The 23560-nt window shown below is 44.0% G+C and overlaps 1 protein-coding gene across 1 annotated transcript; it reads left to right on the top strand.

The window, feature by feature from the left end:
* The first annotated feature begins 9405 nt into the window (after positions 1-9405).
* LOC147988464 (uncharacterized) lies at positions 9406-12297 on the top strand. The gene is made up of 10 exons (XM_087541100.1): positions 9406-9987; positions 10116-10309; positions 10928-11033; positions 11124-11165; positions 11260-11355; positions 11443-11538; positions 11666-11776; positions 11878-11910; positions 11993-12043; positions 12128-12297. The coding sequence occupies exons 1-10, from the start codon at positions 9406-9408 to the stop codon at positions 12224-12226; spliced, it is 1410 nt and encodes a 469-aa protein (XP_087397226.1). The 3' UTR covers positions 12227-12297.
* The last annotated feature ends 11263 nt before the right edge of the window (positions 12298-23560 follow it).

Below are 23560 nucleotides of genomic sequence, written 5' to 3'. Positions count from 1 at the left end.
CGTTCCAGATTCTGCCCTTTCAACATTTCTTAAATTTCCGGAGATCCGTAACTCCGATTGGGCTGAATTTTGGACACGAGTTTTATCCGGATATTAGCTTTCTTAAGGCGAAAGAAGGGCACCAACCGCCTTACGGTGTGGCCACGAGGGCCCAGAGCACGCCTAACCCCCTGGGGCACGCCCCCCTGCCTCGTGGCCACCTCGAGCATTGTCTCGCATTGATTATTCTTCCCAAAAATCACATATATTCCAAAAAAATCTTTGTCAGTTTTTATCCCATTTGGACTCCGTTTGATATGGATTTTCTGCGAAACAAAAAATGCAACAAATAGGAACTGGCACTGGGCACTGGATCAATATGTTAGTCCCAAAAATAGTATAAAAAGTTGCCAAAAGTATATGAAAGTTGTATAGTATTGGCATAGAACAACAAAACATTATAGATATGATGGAGACGTATCACAACTCGACTTCCAGTTTTGTTGTGCAGGGTGAGGCGCCAGTAGCATGTCCTATAGTGGGAAACTACATGCCTTCTAACTTCATATCAACTAGGGGGCCTTTGTTTTGTCGGAGGGGGCTACATCGAGACAGATGGAGCCTAGTTGCATGTCCCACAATAGGCGCGTAACTGCATGTCTTCTAACTTGGTCGCAACTGCATGTCTTATAACTTGGTTACAACTCGACTTTCATTTTTGTTGTGCAGGGAGAGGCGCCAGTTGCATGTCCCACAATGGGCATAGAACTCCATGTCTTCTAACTTGGTCGCAACTGGGAGGACCTTAGTTTTGTCGGAGGGGACGGCGTAGAGAGAGATGGGGCCTAGTTGCATGCCCCACACGAGGCGCGCAACTGCATGTCTTCTAATTTGGTCGCAACTGCATGTCTTATAACTTGGTTGCAACTCGACATCCATTTTTTGTTGTACGGAGAGAGGCGCCAATTGCATGTCCCACAACGGGCAAGCAACTACATGTCTTTGAGCATGGTCGCAGCTACATGTCTTATAACTTGGTTGCAACTCAACTTCCATTTTTTTGTACAGAGAGAGGCACCAGTTGCATGTCCCGCACTAGGCACGCAACTGCATGTCTTCGATCATGGTCGGAACTGCATGTCTTATAACTTGGTTGCAACTCGACTTCCATTTTTGTTATGCGGGGAGAGGCGCTAGTTGCATGTCCCACAATGGACACGCAACTCCATGTCTTCTAACTTGGTCACAACTAGGATGACCTTTGTTTGGTCGGAGGGGGGCGATGTCGAGAGAGGTGGGGCCCAGTTGCATTCCCCATACTAAGCACGCAATTTCATGTCTTCTAAATTGGTCGCAACTGCATGTGTTATAACTTGGTTGCAACTTGATTTTTATTTTTGTTGTACGGGGAGGGATGCCGGTTGTAACTTAGTGTCTTCTAACTTATTTGCAATTAGGCGCCTTTGTTTTGTCGGAGGGGCGGCAACAAGAGAGAGGGGGGCAACCGGGCACCTTTGTTTTGTCGGAGGGATGACAACAAGAGAGAGGGGTGCAACTAGTCATGCAATTGCAAGCGTTTTCCCCCTAGACTATAACTGCATGTCTTTTACAAATATTTATCGCAACTAGACTTTTTTTGCTTGGTCGGAAGGGGGGCGGCTCCCCCGTGAATCCCCTACCCTCGCTATGTGTCACACGAGCACCAGAACACCCCCATTTTCTGACATGCCCGCAAAAACAAATCAAGCACCCGATCTCACAACCAGATTGTGTTTTTTTTCTTATTCTTTGAAATCATACACATCTTTTCCTGTTTCTTTTTGCATTTTATTGTTTTTCCAAGGATGAAGAAAAAATTTAATTTTTTTATCTGATTCTGACAGCGGAGCTCATTTTCTCAACAAAAAAAGGAGCATATTAACGGAGAGAATAGTTACTTGTCCAGATCGTCAGGCACATTTTTAATGTTGTTGTGAAGGGTGTTTGCTAGTAGGCACGCAACTGCAAGCTTCGCCCCGACACAATTGCATGTACGTCTGCTGATTGCAACTCCAACTCAGTACTTTTCTGTCCAGATGAAGGAAGGCAATTGTAGTTGCTACTATGCACGCAAGTGCAAGCGTCACTCGTCTATAATTGCATGTCTTCAAAGAGAGTGCAACTCTTTATTATTCTGTGAGGGATGAGGGAAGATTCAAATCCTTATTTTAAATATATTCCAACAAACTTAATTGTTTTTCTTTTTTTATATTTGCCATCAGGTGGCACACACGTCGGCCGCATGAGTTGCTTGGCCGTCTAAGTCGGCCACATGAGTTGCTTGGCCGTCTACCCAGTTGCAAACATTTCATCCGCATGCAATTGCGTGTCCTTGATCGAACAGAATTACATGTCACACACAATTTCATGTCATTTGCTTGCAAATTACTTTTTCCCCTTCAAAATAATATTGATACCCATTTGCACACTAGTGGCCGCATATAGTTATTCGTCGGTCACAGACAATTAAATTGTCTTCTTCTTTTATATTTTGTTTGTTTTTTCTTTGTTGCATTAAATATTTCATTATCATTTAAAAATACAAAAAAATTGTAAAAAAAGATTAAAAACAAGATGACACAAAAAGAAGGAACAGAGCATTAGCAATGCTAGCGTAAAAATAGGATTCAGCATCCAGTGACACGAGGCGTCTCTAACAATAGTATCACATGGCATTCGGCGGCCAATGATGCACATTAGCACAAGTGGCGTCATCTCTGCTTTTCATATGCTCAATTTTTTGTACTACTCGCGTCCTGATAGTCATGTATTCCTTGCTATCTCGACGTGAAAATAAATTCATTGTATCTTTGCTTCTGCTAATGTACCTCTTTAGTTGCCATCTTACATATTTTATATTATTGTGCATGAATCTCTATAATCTCGCATTTCATGTTTGCATTTAGTTAAGTTGACATATATTTGATGGAATTAGTCATGGATGGAAGTGCAGACTGAAAAGTGTCTGCAACAATATTGTGATTTATGTTACTGGAAATACCATACATGATTTTATCATTTTTCAGGTGTGCACTCAACCGTTCTGTTGGCAACGGTTTTATATCCGGACTGTTATACAAAAATTAATAATGGAGCATTCATGGACAATGTACTTGCTTGGCACGAGATTTCCAGGTAGTAGTTACTCAAATGAGAAGTACATGGATGAACCCGGGTACATATGAACCCATTTTGGAAAACACATTTCTAAATTCTAAAAAAATCTGAAAAAAAATTGCATGGGTATGTCTCCTTGTTTTATATGCGTGCATAAAGTTTCACGGAAAAATAACTTTTTTTATGGCCTGTGCAAAAAAGACAAAACATTATGTCGTGAAACACTATTTAGTAGCACTGAAATTTGTCTTTTTTGCAGAGGCAAAACAACAAGACATTTTTTCATAAAACTTTGTGCAGCGCACACACATTTGCGAACTTGTATGCGTGATATTTTCTTTTGATTTTTTTGACATTTTAAAACGAGCTTAAAATGCATTTTATGAAAAGTGGGTGCATATGCCCATGGGTTCAGATGGTGCCCTCTCTTACTCAAATATCATATTTTTGTGTGTGTTATGTTTTTCCCTTTCATTTTGATCTAATGATATAATTGATGACCCAGTATTATTCTATGTACAGTTGTGGGAATGCACATGGAAAAGATCAGCAAAAAGTTTAGGATGCCTCCGACTTACTGAAATGATCAATGATGTTGTTACTTTATTGATTTGTTTGTGCTATGCACATACGTGCTGGGACTTGGAACATGATTGTATCTACTATCTATATAAGAGATTGCACCATTGATACTCTGAACAATACCATATGTAGCCTTCTAACCTGTATAACATGCACCTCATTACTTCCTTATCTGATATTTTGACGTAATTAATGTAGTTGTCTAGTTTTTCTGCACATTAGACTGAAAGTTGTACCAAATTTGTATGTTAATTGTCTTCTTAATATCCTCATAAATTTTGTAATGATAGTTATTAGAGAAAATACTTGTGGTTGACAAAAAAATTCTTCGCCGCAGCAAATGGTGGTGCTTCTAGAATTCTTACTATTATATTTTGCTACTATATTTCTAAAATTCTTGGATGCATATATGAATTTTTGCACACTGTTGGCTAATGTTTTCCCCTTTCTCTACCATAACCGGAGCATGAAAATGAAGATGATGCGGACAGTGTCATCCGGATCCTATTTTTTTAGATTTAGGCATGTATTCCTTCCTTCCTCATTCTTAACATTAAAAAGTTTGTCCGCTTACCCTCTAATTGATTATATAGACTCTGTGTTACATGAAAACAACTTCATGCATATTAAGCAATTTTGGGTTTATGTTAAATAATTATTCTCTCAGTAAGCGAAGCAAATGAATAGTCAGACTGATCTTTTTTCCTTGAATTGAGAATATATTTTTAACCATTCTCTCATGAATGATGTTGCTAATTCTGATGTCATTTTTTCCGAATAAATACATAACAAAACAAATATCTTACGAAAACAATAATATCTTACTGAATCCCCTTTGAGTTGTTTACGTATTGATATAGATATTCTTACTTATTATTCATTGAAGATTTTTATAATGTTGCTGAATTATTTAGATTCAACAATCAAATTCCCTATACTTGAAAACAATGCTCTTGGCAGTGATAATATACTCAAATATCTTATAAGGCCGTAAACAATGAACTATAGCTTTTCAAAAACAATGCTCTTGGCAGTGATAATATTCACTGAGGATTTTGATAATGTTGCTGAGGTATTTGAATATATATATTTCATATATTCCAACTCATTAAAAAATTGTTTTAAAATCCATGTTTCCCTGAAAGTTGCTAAACCGTGCAGCTGCACGGGTTGATGACTAGTAAATATAAGCATGAACTTGCATTGCATATTATTTCCACTAATGCATCAAATTTCGTGTGTATACAACAAATTCTCACGGGATGTCGCACATTGACGAGGAAAAAATTATTGGTTTTATGCAACATGTTAGCCAACATTTACGGCATTGCAAAAAACACTTGCAACACGAAGGCAACATGTGCGATAGAGAACCCTGAGTCGTCACTGCATATCGCCTGAGTGAAAACGCATTTGTAGCATTGAAAATCCATATATTACTAACTTTCATTTCCTAGTAGCAAACCCATTGGGTCTGCCTCATGGGCGGCAAAATCGACTCGATGGTGCCTCATTGACATAATATAGGGTGACATTGAACCCAATCCCATGTAGCCCATTGCCTTCGTCGGAGCTTGGTGTCGTGCCCTCAAGCTCCAAGGCACTGAAACTAGATTCCCGAAAGAAAAAATAGTCCAAAAACCACGTGGAAAAAATTGTTTCCGAAAAAACCCCAAAAGGAAAACCCCTACCGATACCCCTATCACCACTCGCTACGAGCGATATATAGCAGTTGCCATGCTTCAACGCATGGGGCAAGCCCTGGCCCTAAAATGTACAAGAGTATGCGTATACTAGTTCGTCGAAATGACACAATTTAAAAAGATCCACCATCCCATGCCCCATGGTAGGCCACCCTTGGTCGATTTCATGGCCCACCCTACAAGGGTTGATGAGTGGTGACTGCAATAGGGTTACACATTTGAGTAGCTATCTTTTGGCAACTTGAGATGATCATCCATATACTACAATGTTTCTAAGGAGGCATCAATGAAATGTTTTTCTAATTTTTGCTGAATGTTGAAAGTACACAAGAGCAATGGAGTATCCATAACCTTTTTTCTGTATGACCTAACCGAGCAGCACATCTATGACAAAGTAATTAAATAATAATTCCACCAAAGCAATCAATAAATAATAAGTCGTATTGCTGCGCACTAGGACACTTGCACCCCATTAACATATGAGGCTGTCAACGGGTGTCTTGAGATGATGTCGGTAGCATCAGAGAAGAGGGCAACGCGCCCTAGGGTCAGGATTTCCTGGCTGCCTGGTCGGTTTATAAATGTCCATGTAGGTTTATAAATGTATTAACGTCATTAAAAAATCATGCATTTTAAAAAAAATCATGCAATGTAGAAAAATGTTCAACTATTATATAAAATGTTCGTACAAATTTTAAAAGTGTTCATGACTTTAAAAAGATGTCATATAGTGTTACAATAACCCATAAAGAATATAAAAATGTTCAAGTAGTTTTCTATATTCTTATATATTTTTTGAAAAATAGAAATGAAAACGAAAAATAAAATAAAAAATAAAAGGAAATACCATAGAAAAAATATAATATAAGTAAAGGAAAAAAGGGTAAAACAAACAGAACCCGATTCGTGAAAAAACCTACCAAAACCACGAAAAAACTTGTTCCCTCCCAAAAAATAAATGGCCCTTGAAACCCCAGCTACTGGGCCAGCCGATGTTCGTCCGCCCATAGGCGAGCACCTGCTATTGCCGGTCTCTTTCAATTAACGGCTGGAGAGAGCCCATGGGCAGGGACTGGTCTAGCCCTAAAATGTAAGAGAACATGTGTGTACTAGTTGGCCCAAATTACTCAAATGTCCAATACCCCATGGTCCATGGAAGCCCCATGAATCCGTCCCAGAATCGGTGTGGAGTAATGCGGTAGGATTACACCTTTAGTAGACAACCTAAAGCGATCAGGACGTGGAGTTTGTGAGCTCGAGCTCACATAAGATCGGGTCAACAGTAAAATCTGAAAAAATAGTAAATAAAAAGAACTGGTTTTTCTTTTCAAGAAGCCTTGATTTTTTTCTACATGTTTGCAAAATTTAATGATGAAATTACACTTGTGGAGGTGTTGGTGAAAAATATAAAATCGATGCTCTAAAAAGAGAGTTTATGGAAGCATTTTGGAGCATCAAATTTATTTTTTTCGTCCATACCTCTACAAACGTGATTCCATCACAAAAATGTGCATGCGTACAAAAAATGTCAATGTTTCTTCGAACAAAAAACAGATTTTTTTTGAATTCGTCTACTTTTTTTTTGAAATTCACTGTTCACTTGGGATCATATGAGCTCCAGCTCACAATAGTACTTTTGAAGTGATCATCCATATTTTATTTTATTTTACGGATGAGGTGACCATTCATATACCACCATCCTTCCAAAAGCGTGCATGCTTTTGTTATTCTGGCATAATAATGTCGAAATTACACAAGAGCTATATATAGATTAACTATAACCCGGCCGAGCAGCACATGTACCACAGATTTATTCTATAGCAAGTGGTAGTGATAGAGAATTGGATATATGCGCAACAGTGAACGGTGCGTATCTAGGAGTTGCACTACACGCCGGGGCATGTTATTAAGCTTAACCGACCACCGGGGTCCTGACGACGACACCGGTGGCGTTAGAGACGAGAATGACGCGATTAGGGTCGGACTCCCCTGGCCGCCTGATTGGTCCCTCGACTACGGCCACCGCGATGTCGGGTCTGTCCCTGTTGATCAGGAGCGCTGCCGTGGCCACAGGCAGCCCTACCGCCTCGGGCCACGACGACTTCGAGCCCCTGCCTACACCTGTGAGCTCCGCTGTTCCCATAGTTTCAAGGAGGACGTACTTGTGATCTGCGTTTGTGGGATGTGAAATCTGGGATAGTTGATCTGGCGGTATTTGTAGGAGCATTTGCAACCGAGTAAAAGCATCGCATGCGCCGCCCTCACTTGGTGGAGCTTGTCCCGACCGTATTTTTCAAGGGCACATCGTGCGCACCATCAACGAGTACAGGAATCAACGTTCCTAAGTGTCTATGCGGCAATATAACTGTGTGGGCTAGCTAGCATTATCTTTTAGGGAAGACCAAGTCGTTGTGGTAATTAAGTGAAGCATGACAACAAGCATGACCAACACATACCTACAACAAGCCAAATATGACAACAAGCATGACCCCTATAAATACTGCCCCGTTGCTAACTTCTAGATACATAAAACTTATTTTGTATGGGTTAGCACTCAGCATAATTTATCTGTGACAGGCATAAATACTGCCCCGTTGCCAAGTCATACCTTCCATACCAGTGGCGGGTATTCCATAGCACCCACCAATGCTCATTTTCAGCACGCGGACAATTTTTGAAGAGTTCACCTGTTGCGGGTGATTATTTCCGCCCTCTGCTGTTGTGGAGAGCAGTGGCGGTCTGTTTTATTACCTGCCACTGCTATTTTGAAAAGGAAGCAGTGGCGGGTCTGTTTTTACCCGCTGCCGCTTCCTTTCAAAAATAGCAATGTCGGGTGCCTGTTTATACCCGCCACTAATTTGAGGCCACCTATAAGCTTTTTTTCTAGTAGTGAGATGGGTGAGCAGGGGGTAGCAGTCAGATAAGGAGGAGGAGGCAGAGGAGCAGTAGCAGGCGGAGCCCCAGCCAATGGAGGGGGTGATGGCGGAGCCGACCGGCTGCGTGCTTCGCCATGGAGGACACCATGGGGGAGTACGAGGCCACGGAAGCGGCGGAGATGACAAAGCAGTCTGTCATCCCCAAGCCCATCCAGGACGAGGTCTATGTGGAGGCCAACCGGCATTTAGCCCATGAGAAGAGGGCAGAGATACGTCATGTCAACTGCCCCAACGCCCGACTTCCACCAACATTGGTTCAAGATTGAGGATTTATTTATTATAGAGAATTTACCTTTGATTTATTTCTTTTATTTCTGGTGGAGTGGTGGATGCAAAGCGACCATTAGATTTGCATTGTGATTCGTGCGTCATGTGAGTTGCAAGAGGGTTGCAACCGAGTGTTTCTCAGTTTGCTACTAAGCCTGGTCATAGTGGGAGTAACTTAGCAAATAACTCAGCGCATTTCAAGACAAGTTTGCTTATGTGGCATAGAGTTAATGAGGAGAGAGGCGTTTGGAGTAACATAATATGTTACTGTAACATAACGCAATCCAAAGCAAAATGAGTCTATAATGTAATAAATGATATCATCTATGATACTACTTGTATGTTACTTTGCACTATGAAGGTAGTAACAAAGACTAGTGTCATATGCATGACACTAGTCTAAGTTACTCCCCACTATGACTAGCCTAAGGAAAGGTGTATTTGACTGTCTGATTTGCCTCGTGATTCATGTTGACACGGAGTTGCAACCAGTCACTCCCCAAAACTTAACCTAAGTGGAAAAGAGAGAATCTTAAACTTTTTTTACCCTAGAAAAAACTTAACTATATTTGGGCAAAATAACTGAACTTTTTTTGAGACACCAAAAAAAACCTAAATTGCTTTTGAGAAAACTAAAACTAAATAAAACTTAACTTTTTTTAACTTAACTGTGCTTTTTTTAACAACTTAGGCCTGCTAGGCCCAGTTTGCCAAAGGATATGATGGTTTCGCCTCTCCTAAATTGCAGTGCTCATCTCCCCTTTGATGCCGATCGGATGGGGATGCCGATGCCGCACAAGAGGCGCCGCCGCCGAAGGAGGCCTCTTGAAGGAGTGTCTCGACGGCGTCTTGGTGAAGGTGGCGCGTCGTTGTTGTCTGGATCCCTTGTCGATTCCGACTCTGATAGCAGCAGCCGTGTGGATGGAGTCTCTCCGCCGCCCAGATTCCCCGACGAGCCTGTTATGTCCAGGTACGACGAAATTATCGCCTCGCGCCTCGCCCAATTGCAATTACCAGTCGGCGACGATGGCTCAGAATCGGAGCTCGCCGGTTTGTCAAACATCCCTTCACGTGAAATCCTGGAAGCCCTTACCCGTAAATCTTTCCACCATAATGAGTCGCAAGCTGCTCTAGTACAATATCAAATCCAGTGTTTCTTGAACGAGACCCAGGAGGGACGACGAGACAGAGATTCACAAGAAAAATCTGCTGATTCGGCCATCATTGAACCGGCCAATGACGCTATCACGAAGCAGCAACACATAAGCGACTGTGAAAAGCTAGCGGCTCGCATGACTGAAATTGACAAGGAGACCAACAAGCTCCATCTCAAGTATGCGCTTTATCGCATCAAAGCTTGCCTGGTTAGTTAGTTAGTCCCATATCAATATAATGCTCCTATCGTTCTGTTCACAATTGATTGATCTATCAATGCTTCATGAAAAATTATTATGCCTTCTTATGTATGTACTTACTCCATCTGTGTACGTAGCTGTTGAAAGGAAAGCCGGTTGACGAGCTGGATGATGCTGCTGCATTGGAACGCAAGTACCCTCCAGAGCTAATCGTGAAGAACGACTACTTCTTTCACTACGTCGTAGATGGCTTCTTTGGTTGGTATTTTGATTCTGAACTCTGTTACAAACAGTCCTTGAACGACTACCAGTGGCTAGTCATTTTCAATGATGTAAGTGTCATTACCGTATTCGCTGCACTTATTTATGTAATGCATCTACATTTAATATGTACAAATGCAGTCGCTAACTGGTTTCATATTGATTTGCCCTTTGAATGGACAATAGCAAAAAATTGCTTAATATGAAAGTAACTTCTTTGTAGCTTGACTTTTAAGTCTGAGTTTAAGAGGCATACATAAGGTCCTTGGACAAACTCAACACTAAAACTAAGAAAATTGCAGTATTTGGAGATTAAGCACATATTAGAATATGTGTTCTTTTAATAAATTAGCAGGGTCTTTCAGTTAAAATCAAACAGAGATTAATTTTCAATTTTTATTTGGATGGAACAAGTCCTAAAACCTCAGTTGGGTGCACATGCTATAGGCTGCTCCTAGAATACAACTACTATCCTGTTTTCGTACGCATAAACAAAGTTTGCCCCTTTTTTCGAGTCCCCGTATATTTTTGACACGTTCAAGTACTATGTGTTATTTGGCTCTTCTCGAACTTCATAAGTACTCTAATCAGTACTCTTAAGAGCATCCTCTTCGCTTATGTTCAGTGCTTGTTATCCTCAGGACAGCTGAACTATGTCGTTTTCCTGTTGTTTTACTCGGATGCACGGTGGCGCTGAGTATACAAGTTGGAGTAGATACCGAGCATTTTATAGCACCCCTGACGCTGATAGAGATTATCTCCAATACTGGGAAACAACTGTGAAGGAAATTAATGTATGCCTTTTGGAATGATCAGCTAGTTCAAGTTTAGAACTTTGTTCAGTATTTTTGTTTTCTTGGACTAACAATGTTTGTTCTTGACAGTGGCTTGAACAGTATTTGCTGACAAATGAGTCGTCTATTGAGGTATGCATATTTGACCTCTCAAAACCATGAAATTGCAAAAAATCTCTATATAAATGTTGCACCACCACAATAACTTATCTGTTCTATTATTTAGTGGGCGCGTATACATTCAAAGGCCACATTCCAAGCATGTAGGATCGCAGCTGGGTTTCAGAACATGACTCTGGAACTAGCAGCTGTTGGTTTGCATGTAGAATTCCTCTATCCCTTGCTCAGTTAGATATTCGGCCCTTGTTATAGTTGTATTTAACAATTGCATTCTTTCGGTTCAATTCAGGAGTATATATGGGATGCACGCATGAATCTCATGTTTGAGAAAGATCGTGATGGTGTCTTCTATCAGATTTGGAAGCGGGTCAATGATAATCATCAGGTCAGCGCTGCACATCAGCCTTTTCAAAACACAACATTGTTATTTTACTGATGATTGTGTTTTGTGAATACTTTCTCTCTACTTATGCTTGGTGATGTTATTTCTTTTTCCCTTGGACAATGTTCAGCTGAGTTTCAGAGATGCTCTTGAGCAAGTTTATGGTGAAAACTTGTATTCAGCACACGACCGCAGTATGAAGTATGAGCTGAATTACGGCGATTCCAACATGGAGTGTGTTGTAGGTTTTTTGTTCCACAGGCGTTCTATATGTGATTGCTTCTGTTATAAATCAATATATTCTTTTACAATGCAAATTGATTTGGTCTTCTTTCTTTGTAGTTTGCTCGGTGCACAAAAGGCATTAGTGACAGTGTAAGTATAGTATGGCCTTGTCTTAGCATCCATTGGTTCCTGTTATATTCTCGTGTGATTTCTTTCTTTTGTGTCTCTATAGGTTCCAGAATATAAAGCCCGTGAGCTTATTGCACAAGAAATTCGTTGGACGGTATGTTTGTTGGGTAGATATTGTCAAACAACATTGTATCCACTTGAAATTTTTTATGTAGTATCTTACTCTTCCCATTTTCAGAGTTTGTGTTCTGGAACGTATGAGCAGTATGCCAGGAAGAAGCTGAAGATTGCAGAACTCATAGGATTAATTCCCAAGGACAAGATAGTAGCTGCATAGTTGTGTTTGCTAAGATAGCACCTGTGTATATGTGTTGGTAATGTCTTGCCGCTGGTTCCATAAAGATTCCAAGGCTGCATTATTCATCTTGCATTGATTAGTTGTGTCTCCAATTTATTACATACTGTAGAGCAAACTGTTCAAATGTCATCATGAAATGAACAAATTCAATTGGTGGAAAATCCTCGTTGAGACATTTCCACACAAGTCCTGTGCGAAATTCAGGAATGGTCGCTACATGGTTTAATTTGGAAACTCCCGTTCATCTTGCCGCAGAAGTAAGCGTCCTTATAACAAACAAACCGATCGCCAACAAGACAGAATCCTCGAAATGAGAAAAATCCAAAAGTATATATACAAGGTAACCACACCCGTGCCGCTTCTGTTTGATGCGACATGGGGGAACCCTAACGCAACGCAGCCCCCCCCCCCCCTCGCCTTCCTCGTCCCTGCCTCGGAACGTTGTGGGGGGGGGGGGGGGTGTCTCGCAGTGTACACAGTCATGCTGCTGAGGCCGTCCATGGTGGCTCCTTGCGGCTGTTTAATGCTATGCGGCACGATAAGCCAATGCGGCAGCCCCGGACTCCCGTGGTGGCCGTAGGTCAAGGCGCAGCAAGGGCTGGGTGTCGCGCTGAGGTGTGAGACTGTGCAAGCCATTGGAGGCTGCCCCACCCCACTCTGTGTGTGGCTATCCCTCCCATAGGTAAGGCCCATGTAGTAATAGAAATCCCAAATCTTATATAGGAAAAGAAAAAGGACCATGCTAGTACCAGTATGCATGAACAAATAGTTTATGTCTCCTTTAATCCATAGTTTCCAACCTGCCACCTACTCCTGCCTCCTGAGATGCCAGCCGCCGCCCGCCTTCTATCGCCTGTCGGAACTCTCGGTTCATAAGAGAGGGGTACAGGTAACCGCCGTCGCATCAATAGGCCTTGCACACCAATCCATGGGCATATTGCCGGCTGATGAAGGAGCTGCCAAACTATATATGTATATATATAAAGATCAGTTCATTCTTCATGTTATATTAGTTTGTGCCAATCAAACTATACTTATAACAGAAATCGTTGAAGTACAAACATTTGCAACTAAGGCTGCCCGTAATTGTAATATCATAGGTAGTACTATGCATATCAACTAAGCATTTTTGATGAGGTGGCATAGAATTAAATGAAGAAATAGATGGTTGAGTATCATATCATGATACCATATCATATTAAATGATGTGCTACTATGTGTCATGCATAGGACTGGACGGAACGAGCAGGCTTCTGGGCCCGCTCGTGGGCCCGTACGGTCCAGGACCGGTAGGAAAGCTGGTCGGTCCAGGCTTCAATGTTCGGCCCGAAAAAATGTCGGTCCGGCCCGCAATTCACCGAGCCGCTTGGTCGGACCAACAAAACGCAGTCACCGCCGTCGCCGTTCCTCATCGTCGCGGCCACCGGCAGCCTCCGGGTGAACCACCATGTCTCCAAGCTTCCCCTCTCCTTCCTCCCTCTCCTCCCCGTGCGGCGTATCCTCTTGCAGCTGGTCGCCATCGCTGTCGTGCGTGCCAATCCCATCCGTGGCACCAATTCCTGCGGATATTGCAGCTGCATGAGCTGAAATCGTGCCATGACACGAGCTGTGGGTCAAGACGTTTTTCTTGCAACTGAATGGAACGAAAGAATAGCCACAAACGAGTATTGCGGCCGGGCCATCCAACGTCCACCCGTACGCAGCTATGTTGCCGCTGCATGAGCTGAAATCGTGCCATGCCATGAGCTCCCACAACGGCATGATCTGACAAACCTGAAACCAATCGAAGAGGTGGACATGCACACGTTGCATGGCGAGTGATTTTTGCACTAAAGGAAAATTAAGCAGTAAACATGCACACCGGGCACCTGCTCTGAAGGAGACAATCCGAACGCTCTGTGCCTCGCCGGCGCCACCAGCAAGTACTGGGCCACGATCCAGAACACTCTGAAGGTGAAGCCGCAGCTGTTCGTTTCTGCTGTTCTTCTGGATGAGTGCGAAGACCGTCGGTTAAATACGTGTTGTCAAACTTCCACAAAAATCAGTTTCGTCAGATTTAGAAAATTCAGTTCGTCAGTTTCGTCACATCACTTGCGCACGTCACCCAACTCGACGCTGCACCTGCACACATCGACCCTGCCCATTCGGTCCCTTCGGTCTGGCCTGGGCTTCGTCACCGCGGTCCGGTCCCTAAGATCAGGACCGTCATGCTGCTCGGTCCTGGCGGCCGGTCCAAACGACGGCTCGGATTGGGACCGAACCTGCCCAGACCATGTGCACCCTGAGTCATGCATGGCATTAAGTAAAATCATCTATGATATCAATATATAATACCATGCACTACGGATGTGTGTAGTATTATACATCAATATCATATGCATGATCAAGGTTTTGGATCCCAAGTAGACTTTTTTTCTCGCGGGGCACTCAATTTCTCGGTTACCACAGTAACGCGAAATACCGGAAATTTTTCATATGGAATTCAAAATTTGTATTGAAATTCATTTTTTAATCATTTTATATGTTAGTTCTGAACCCCTTTGCATCAGCAACTACATCCTGACACGTTGGTTAGGTCGTATATATCCATCTCTTGCCTTTTAGATCCACGGCTGCCTATGTGTTTACCATGAGTTCCAGCTTTATTTAATCAGACTATGGACGTTTAAATTCAAAATTTTCAAAAAGTTTCGGATTTTTTGCTTGGTGCATAGATTTCTCGTGCGGTAACGAGAAACTCGGTAACCGCCCGATATCCGAATATTTCGCTCGGTACCCAAACCATGGGTATAGTACTAGTATATGATACTCCCCATTACGACCAGCCTAAGTAGTACTCCCATGAACAAATAATATGGGTCGCAGGGAGTAAAACTTTACTTAGGCTGGTCACAATGCACTAGTAAAAAAAATGGCCATTTGTCCCGGTTCTGGAACCGGGACTAGACTAAAGGCCCTTCACGTGGCTGCTGTCTGGAGCTCCACTTTTTGTCCCGGTTGGTAGGTAACACCAACCGGGACTAAAGGAAATGTTACGATATTTTTTGTTGATTTTTTTTTTCTGATTTTCAAATTTCCGAATTATTTTACAATTTAATCTCTAATCACCCCTCATCACTGCTCAATTTAACCTCTAATCTCTGATCACTCCTCATCATTCCAAATCATCTAACTTCCCGGCCGGTTACCCATCCTCTCAGTACTCCAGCATGAGCACGCTTAGGGCATCTCCAGCCGCGCCCCCAACAGGGCCCCCCAGGCCACTTTTTCAGCGCCGGCGCCGAAAAAATGGCCCGGTCACGTCCCCAGGACGCCGAAAATCGCCGGTTCTGACCTTTTTTCCGCCCGGCGGTCACAGGCCGAACCCGGCGCGCTGGGGAGCAGTTGGGGGCTATGGCGCTAGGGAAAAGCACGCCTGGCCCACACCGACAGGGGAAAAGTCAAGGTTTTCTTCCCCCGACTTGACTCGCACCCCCCGCGCCCTCGGCCACCACTAGCTATATCCCGGCGACGGCCGACGCCCTATTCCGCTAGATAGCCATTCCCCGCCGGAAAATAGCAGCGTTTCGCCGCGGCAGCCCCTCCCACAGCAGCTGGGCGTTTCCGGCCGCCGTTTCCGGTCATTCATGCATTAGCAGAACAAGCCGCTGCTATACGGGGAGGGGGACACCGGCGTCGTGCTCTAATTGCCATGGAGAATGGAGAGGTACCCTGTCGGGGCCTGTTGTCGTCAGGTTTCGAATCCTACAGGGGGTGAATGAGTTGGGAAGGATGGACCATTTTATACTGAGTGTCATATAAACCGTTCGTTTCAAATTTGATGGATGAGATATGGTCAGGAGGTAGGCACACCATCATCACCAACTATGCTTTTTATAAAAATCTTGCATAACACATACATACAGAATTGTCAACTGGAAAATAGTAGCTCCTAAACTAGCTAAATCATCTCCAAAAAAATATAGTTCATTTCATGACAAGTTACCTTGTGCGTGAACACGAGACTCAGCCATTTAACACCGAACTTACATAGGGTTTGAATTTTTTAACAAACTACATAAAGGTTCAACTGAGAAGGTTTTGAGCATAGTGTATGCATACTCTTGTGCATCAAGTGCTTATTGTATCGATTAGTCTGTAGGGTTTGTGTCATGCCATGCATGAATATTGTATCGACCGCAAGCATCCAATGTTTATTTCTTCTCTGCATCAATCCAGAATTCCAGATGCAGAGGGAGCACTGACCGGATGGCGTGAAGCAGCGCTCACAGAAGTTCATTATGCGGTCTGTGCACTTGAAGCTGTCACGGCCTGACAATGGACATGACGCGGCTCTTGCACCTGGTCGGCGATAAAAAAACGAGGAGCTTATGTACAGGGGCGGAGCCAGGATTTGACGATAGGGGGGGCGAAGAAGACACCGAACATATTTTTTTTAACAATGACCATACATAGAGGAATACAAGATAATATGTATTTTTCAATTAGAAAATTGTATTTTTGTTTGTTAGTTTGAATGTGGCTCTTACACCCAAAACACAGAACAAAGTCAATAACCCTATATGGCGATTCTAGCTTGTTTTAAATTTTACTCATGCTAGAATATTTGATCGGTACTTTGTGTACCAGCTAATTTGATATTGAAGTCATCATGCATACAAACTCGTAGAGTTCTAATGGTCCCAAAAATACAAACTAGCATCTAACAGTTTGTGCATACCTAATAATAATAGTAACTTGCAATAGCCTAGATATGAGCCAATGATATACCTTAGATCCGACGAGAGTCCTGCTATGTTGTCCTACGGGTGAAATTTAAAACTCAGATGATAAAATCAGCGCAAACCTAACTTACAGTACCTATTATTTGAGAATAAAACAAGAAATTGCTACCCTTAATTATTTTTTTAAGAAATTACCCCTAATTAATTTCATCTAATGCAATAAAATTATGGTCTATTGGAGCCAGATGCGGATCAGTTCATCAGTTGAATTCCACAGTATAAATCAACAAAGGAATTAAAGGAGACTCGCCGCAGGATTATTGTACCATCGGCACTGTTGTGGATCAGTTGTACAGATGCCAGTGTCAAACTTCCAGGCGGAGCAAGCGCGTGTGCCTGCTTCGTCGGCGCCGAAACGAAAGATATGGAATGCCCTCGATCGTGGCCTCGTCAGATTCTGGAACTACCCCTGGGTGTTTGTTTCCCCTAGCGTGGGCTGAGCAACAAGCACGTATGGGCTTCAACTAGGAAAGCTCCCCTAGGTGGGCTGACCAACAAGTACATATGGGCTTCAACTAGGAAAGCTCCTGGGCTTTAATACTTTAGTGCACTGTTAGGAGGGGAGGGGGGGGGGGCTAATTATCGCTAAAGCTGTTTTGACATAGCCTAATTAACTTGGCATAGATCGGGGGGGGGGGGGGGGGGGCGTGGCCCCCGCTCGCCCCCGTGTAGCTCCGCCCCTGCTTATGTAATTCAAACGGATGCACTCTAGCGGGATGGAGTTGCTGCACGAGCTGCATACTATCTCAGGACGGCCATGGGTTTCAAAAAGGCTTTCGCCTCACTTTATATATAAAACAAAGATCAACAATATCCCAGCAGACGCACTCCATCCCAATACACAAACACCCAAGGCGGGATACAAAGGCGCTGAGCGTAGCAACACGACCCCTAGCACTACAAGAGCAACCGGGGGCTCCACTAGTGAATACGCCACCACGAAGAGATGAAGCCGCATACGACGAGCCATGGGCTCCAAGACTGTGTCTTCAGAAAGGTTACGACACCGGAACACCTCCACCGCCCGATCCGAGGATCAAAATTTCCCTAGGAGCCACACGAAGACAATTAGAGCCACGACGACGCCTTCAGAAAGGGAATGAGCTACGCCATCGGCTAATTATCGCTAAAGCTGTTGACATAGCCTAATTAACTTGGCATAGATCAGAGGGGAGGGGGGGGGGGGCGTGGCCCCCGCTCGCCCCCGCGTAGCTCCGCCCCTGCTTATGTAATTCAAATCGATGCACTCTGGCGGGATGGAGTTGGTGCACGAGCTGCATATTATCTCAGGACGGCCATGGGTTCCAAAAAGGCTTTCGCCTCACTTTATATATAAAACAAAGATCAACAATATCCCAGCAGACGCACTCCATCCCAATACACAAACACCCAAGGCGGGATTCAAAGGCGCTGAGTGTAGCAACACGACCCCTAGCACTACAAGAGCAACCGGGGGCTCCACTAGTGAATACGCCACCACGAAGAGATGAAGCCGCATATCACGAGCCATGGGCTCCAAGACGATGTCTTCAGAAAGGTTACGACACAGGAGCACTGCCACCGCCCGATCCGAGGATCAAAATTTCCCTAGGAGCCACACGAAGACAATGAGAGCCACGACGACGCCTTCAGAAAGGGAATGAGCTACGCCATCGGCTAATTATCGCTAGAGATGTTGACACAGCCTAATTAACTTGGCATAGATCAGAGGGGAGGGGGGGGGCGTGGCCCCCGCTCGCCCCCGCGTAGCTCCGCCCCTGCTTATGTAATTCAAACGGATGCACTCTGGCGGGATGGAGTTGGTGCACGAGCTGCATATTATCTCAGGACGACCATGGGTTCCAAAAAGGCTTTCGCCTCACTTTATATATAAAACAAAGATCAACAATATCCCAGCAGACGCACTCCATCCCAATAAACAAACACCCAAGGCGGGATACAAAGGCACTGAGTGTAGCAACACGACCCCTAGCACTACAAGAGCAACCGGGGGCTCCACTAGTGAATACGCCACCACGAAGAGATGAAGCCGCATATGACGAGCCGTGGGCTCCAAGACGGTGTCTTCAGAAAGGTTACGACACTGGAGCACCGCCACCGCCCAATCCGAGGATCAAAATTTCCCTAGGAGCCACACGAAGACAATGAGAGCCACGACGACGCCTTCAGAAAGGGAATGAGCTACGCCATCGGCTAATTATCGCTAAAGCTGTTGACATAGCCTAATTAACTTGGCATAGATCAGAGGGGAGGGGGGGCGTGGCCCCCGCTCGCCCCCGCGTAGCTCCGCCCCTGCTTATGCAATTCAAACCGATGCACTCTGGCGGGATGGAGTTGGTGCACGAGCTGCATATTATCTCAGGACGGCCATGGGTTCCAAAAAGGCTTTCGCCTCACTTTATATATAAAACAAAGATCAACAATATCCCAGCAGACGCACTCCATCCCAATAAACAAACACCCAAGGCGGGATACAAAGGCGCTGAGCGTAGCAACACGACCCTAGCACTACAAGAGCACCCGGGGGCTCCACTAGTGAATACGCCACCACGAAGAGATGAAGCTGTTGGAAATATGCCCTAGAGGCAATAATAAATTGGTTATTGTTATATTTCCTTGTTCATGATAATCGTTTATTATCCATGCTATAATTGTATTGATAGGAAACTCAGATACATGTGTGGATACATAGACAACACCATGTCCCTAGTAAGCCTCTAGTTGACTAGCTCGTTGATCAATAGATGGTTACGGTTTCCTTACCATGGACATTGGATGTCGTTGATAACGGGATCACATCGTTAGGAGAATCATGTGATGGACAAGACCCAATCCTAAGCATAGCACTAGATCGTGTAGTTCATATGCTATAGCTTTTCTAATGTCAAGTATCATTTCCTTAGACCATGAGATTGTGCAACTCCCGGATACCGTAGGAATGCTTTGGGTGTATCAAACGTCACAACGTAACTGGGTGACTATAAAGGTGCATTACAGGTATCTCTGAAAGTGTCTGTTGGGTTGGCACGAATCGAGACTGGGATTTGTCACTCCGTGTAAACGGAGAGGTATCTCTGGGCCCACTCGGTAGGACATCATCATATGCGCAATGTGACCAAGGAGTTGATCACGGGATGATGTGTTACGAAACGAGTAAAGAGACTTGCCGGTAACGAGATTGAACAAGGTATTGGATACCGACGATCGAATCTCGGGCAAGTAACATACCGATAGACAAAGGGAATTGTATACGGGATTGATTAAGTCCTTGACATCGTGGTTCATCCGATGAGAACATCGTGGAACATGTGGGAGCCATCATGGGTATCCAGATCCCGCTGTTGGTTATTGACCGGAGAGTCATCTCGGTCATGTCTGCATGTCTCCCGAACCCGTAGGGTCTACACACTTAAGGTTCGGTGACGCTAGGGTTATAGAGATATTAGTATGCGGTAACCCGAAAGTTGTTCGGAGTCCCGGATGAGATCCCGGACGTCACGAGGAGTTCCGGAATGGTCCGGAGGTAAAGAATTATATATAGGAAGTGCCATTTCGGCCATCGGGACAAGTTTCGGGGTCATCGGTATTGTACCGGGACCACCGGAAGGGTCCCGGGGGTCCACCGGGTGGGGCCACCTGCCCCGGGGGCCACATGGGCTGTAGGGGATGTGCCTTGGCCTACATGGGCCAAGGGCACCAGCCCCAAGAGGCCCATGCGCCAAGAGAAGAGAAAAAGGGGAGAGTCCTAAAGGGGGAAGGCACCTCCGAGGTGCCTTGGGGAGGATGGACTCCTCCCCACCCTTGGCCGCACCCTTCCTTGGAGGAAGGGGCAAGGGCTGCGCCTCCCCCTCTCCCTTGGCCCTATATATAGTGGGGAAAAAGGAGGAGCAAACCAATCTAAGGCCTGGCGCCTCCCTCTCCCTCCCGTGACACATCTACCTCCTCCCGCAGCGCTTAGCGAAGCCCTGTTGGAATCCCGCTACTTCCACCACGCCGTCGTGCTGCTGGATCTCCATCAACCTCTCCCTCCTCCTTGCTGGATCAAGGCATGGGAGACGTCTCCCTTCCGTACGTGTGTTGAACGCGGAGGTGCCGTGCGTTCGGCACTTGATCATCGGTGATTTGAATCACGACGAGTACGACTCCATCAACCCCGTTCTCTTGAACGCTTCCGCTTAGCGGTCTACAAAGGTATGTAGATGCACTCTCCTTCCCCTCGTTGCTAGTTTCTCCATAGATAGATCTTGGTGACACGTAGGAAAATTTTGAATTTCTGCTACGTTCCCCAACAGTGGTATCAGAGCTAGGTCTATTGCGTAGATTCTATGCACGAGTAGAACACAAAGTAGTTGTGGGCGTTGATTTTGTTCAATATGCTTGCCGTTACTAGTCTTATCTTGATTCGGCGGCATCGTGGGATGAAGCGGCCCGCACCAACCTTACACGTACTCTTACGTGAGACCGGTTCCACCGACAAACATGCACTAGTTGCATAAGGTGGCTAGCGGGTGTCTGTCTCTCCTACTTTAGTCGGATCGGATTCGATGAAAAGGGTCCTTATGAAGGGTAAATAGCAATTGGCATATCACGTTGTGGTTTTGCGTAGGTAAGAAACGTTCTTGCTAGAAACCCATAGCAGCCACGTAAAACATGCAAACAACAATTAGAGGACGTCTAACTTGTTTTTGCAGGGTATGCTATGTGATGTGATATGGCCAAAAGGATGTGATGAATGATATATGTAATGTATGAGATTGATCATGTTCTTGTAATAGATGATCATGGAGCCCCAAGATGGAGATCAAAGGAGCTACATGATATTGGCCATATCATGTCACTATTTGATTGCATATGATGTTTATCATGTTATGAATCTTGTTTACTTAGTACGACGGTAGTAAATAAGATGATCCCTCATTAAAATTTCAAGAAGTGTTCTCCCCTGACTGTGCACCGTTGCTACAGTTCGTCGCTTCGAAGCATCACGTGTTAATCGGGTGTGATAGATCCTTTCGTTCACATACAACGGGTGTAAGCAAGATTTACACATGCAAAAACACTTAGGGTTAACTTGACGAGCCTAGCATGTGAAGACATGGCCTCGGAACACAGAGACCGAAAGGTCGAGCATGAGTCGTATAGAAGATACGATCAACATGAAGATGTTCACCGACGTTGACTAGTCCGTCTCACGTGTTAATCGGACACGGCCTAGCTCACTCGGATCATGTAATCACTTAGATGACTAGAGGGATGTCTATCTGAGTGGGAGTTCATAAGATGAACTTAATTATCCTGAACATAGTCAAAAGGATTTTGCAAATTATGTCATATCTCACGCTTTAGTTCTACTGTTTAATTATGTTCCTAGAGAAAATTTAGTTGAAAGTTGATAGTAGCAATTATGCGGACTAGGTCCGTAAACTGAGGACTGTCCTCATTGCTTCATACAAGGCTGATGTCCTTAATGCACCGCTCAGTGTGCTGAACCTCGAACGTTGTCTGTGGATGTTGCGAACATCTGACATACACGTTTTGATAACTACGTGATAGTTCAGTTAAACGGTTTAGAGTTGAGGCACCAAAGACGTTTTGAAACGTCACGAAACATATGAGATGTTTTGAGGGCTGAAATTGGAATTTTAGGCTCGTGCCCACGTCAAGAGGTATAAGACCTCCGACGATTTTCTTAACCTGCAAACTAAGGAGAAAAGCTCAATTGTTGAGCTTGTGCTCAGATTGTCTGAGTACAATAATCATTTGAATCAAGTGGGAGTTGATCTTCCAGATGAGATAGTGATGGTTCTCCGAAGTCATTACCACTAAGCTGCTAGAGCTTCGTGATGAACTATAATATATCGAGGACATATATGATGATCCTTGAGATATTCGCGATGTTTGACACCGCAAAAGTAGAAATCAAGAAGGAGCATCAATTGTTGATGGTTGGTGAAACCACTAGTTTCAAGGAGGGCAAGGGCACGAAGGGATACTTCATGAAACGGCAATTCAGCTGCTGCTCTAGTGAAGAAACCCAAGGTTGAACCCAAACCCGAGACTAAGTGCTTCTGTAATAAGGGGAACAGCCACTGGAGCATAATTACCCTAGATACTTGGTAGATAAGAAGGCTGGCAAGGTCGATAGAAGTATATTGGATATACATTGTGTTGATGTGTACTTTACTAGTACTCCTAGTAGCACCAGGGTATTAGATACCGGTTCGGTTGCTAGGTGTTAGTAACTCGAAATAAAAGCTACGGAATAAACGGGGACTAGCTAAAGGTGAGCTGACGATATGTGTTGGAAGTGTTTCCAATGTTGATATGATCAAGCATCACACGCTCCCTCTACCATCGATATTGGTGTTAAACCTAAATATTTGTTATTTGGTGTTTGCGTTGAGCATAGACATGATTGGATTATGTCTATCGCAATACGGTTATTCATTTAAGGAGAATAATGGTTACTCTGTTTATTTGAATAATACCCTCAATGGTCTTACGCCTAAAATGAATGGTTTATTGAATC

Source organism: Triticum urartu, chromosome 1A, assembly GCF_056163025.1.
Source record: "Triticum urartu cultivar PI428250 chromosome 1A, HENAU_Tu73, whole genome shotgun sequence".
NCBI classification, from domain to species: domain Eukaryota; kingdom Viridiplantae; phylum Streptophyta; class Magnoliopsida; order Poales; family Poaceae; genus Triticum; species Triticum urartu.
Note: the sequence above shows the minus strand (reverse complement) of the source record. Positions and strands in the feature narration are given on the sequence as shown.

Coding starts and splice junctions, on each gene's coding strand:
- LOC147988464 (XM_087541100.1), top strand. CDS start 9,406: ATGCCGATGCCGCACAAGAGGCGCCGCCGCCGAAGGAGGCCTCTTGAA. Junction 11,166..11,259: donor CAAATGAGTCGTCTATTGAG/GTATGCATATTT, acceptor TCTATTATTTAG/TGGGCGCGTATACATTCAAA. Junction 11,356..11,442: donor TAGCAGCTGTTGGTTTGCAT/GTAGAATTCCTC, acceptor GGTTCAATTCAG/GAGTATATATGGGATGCACG.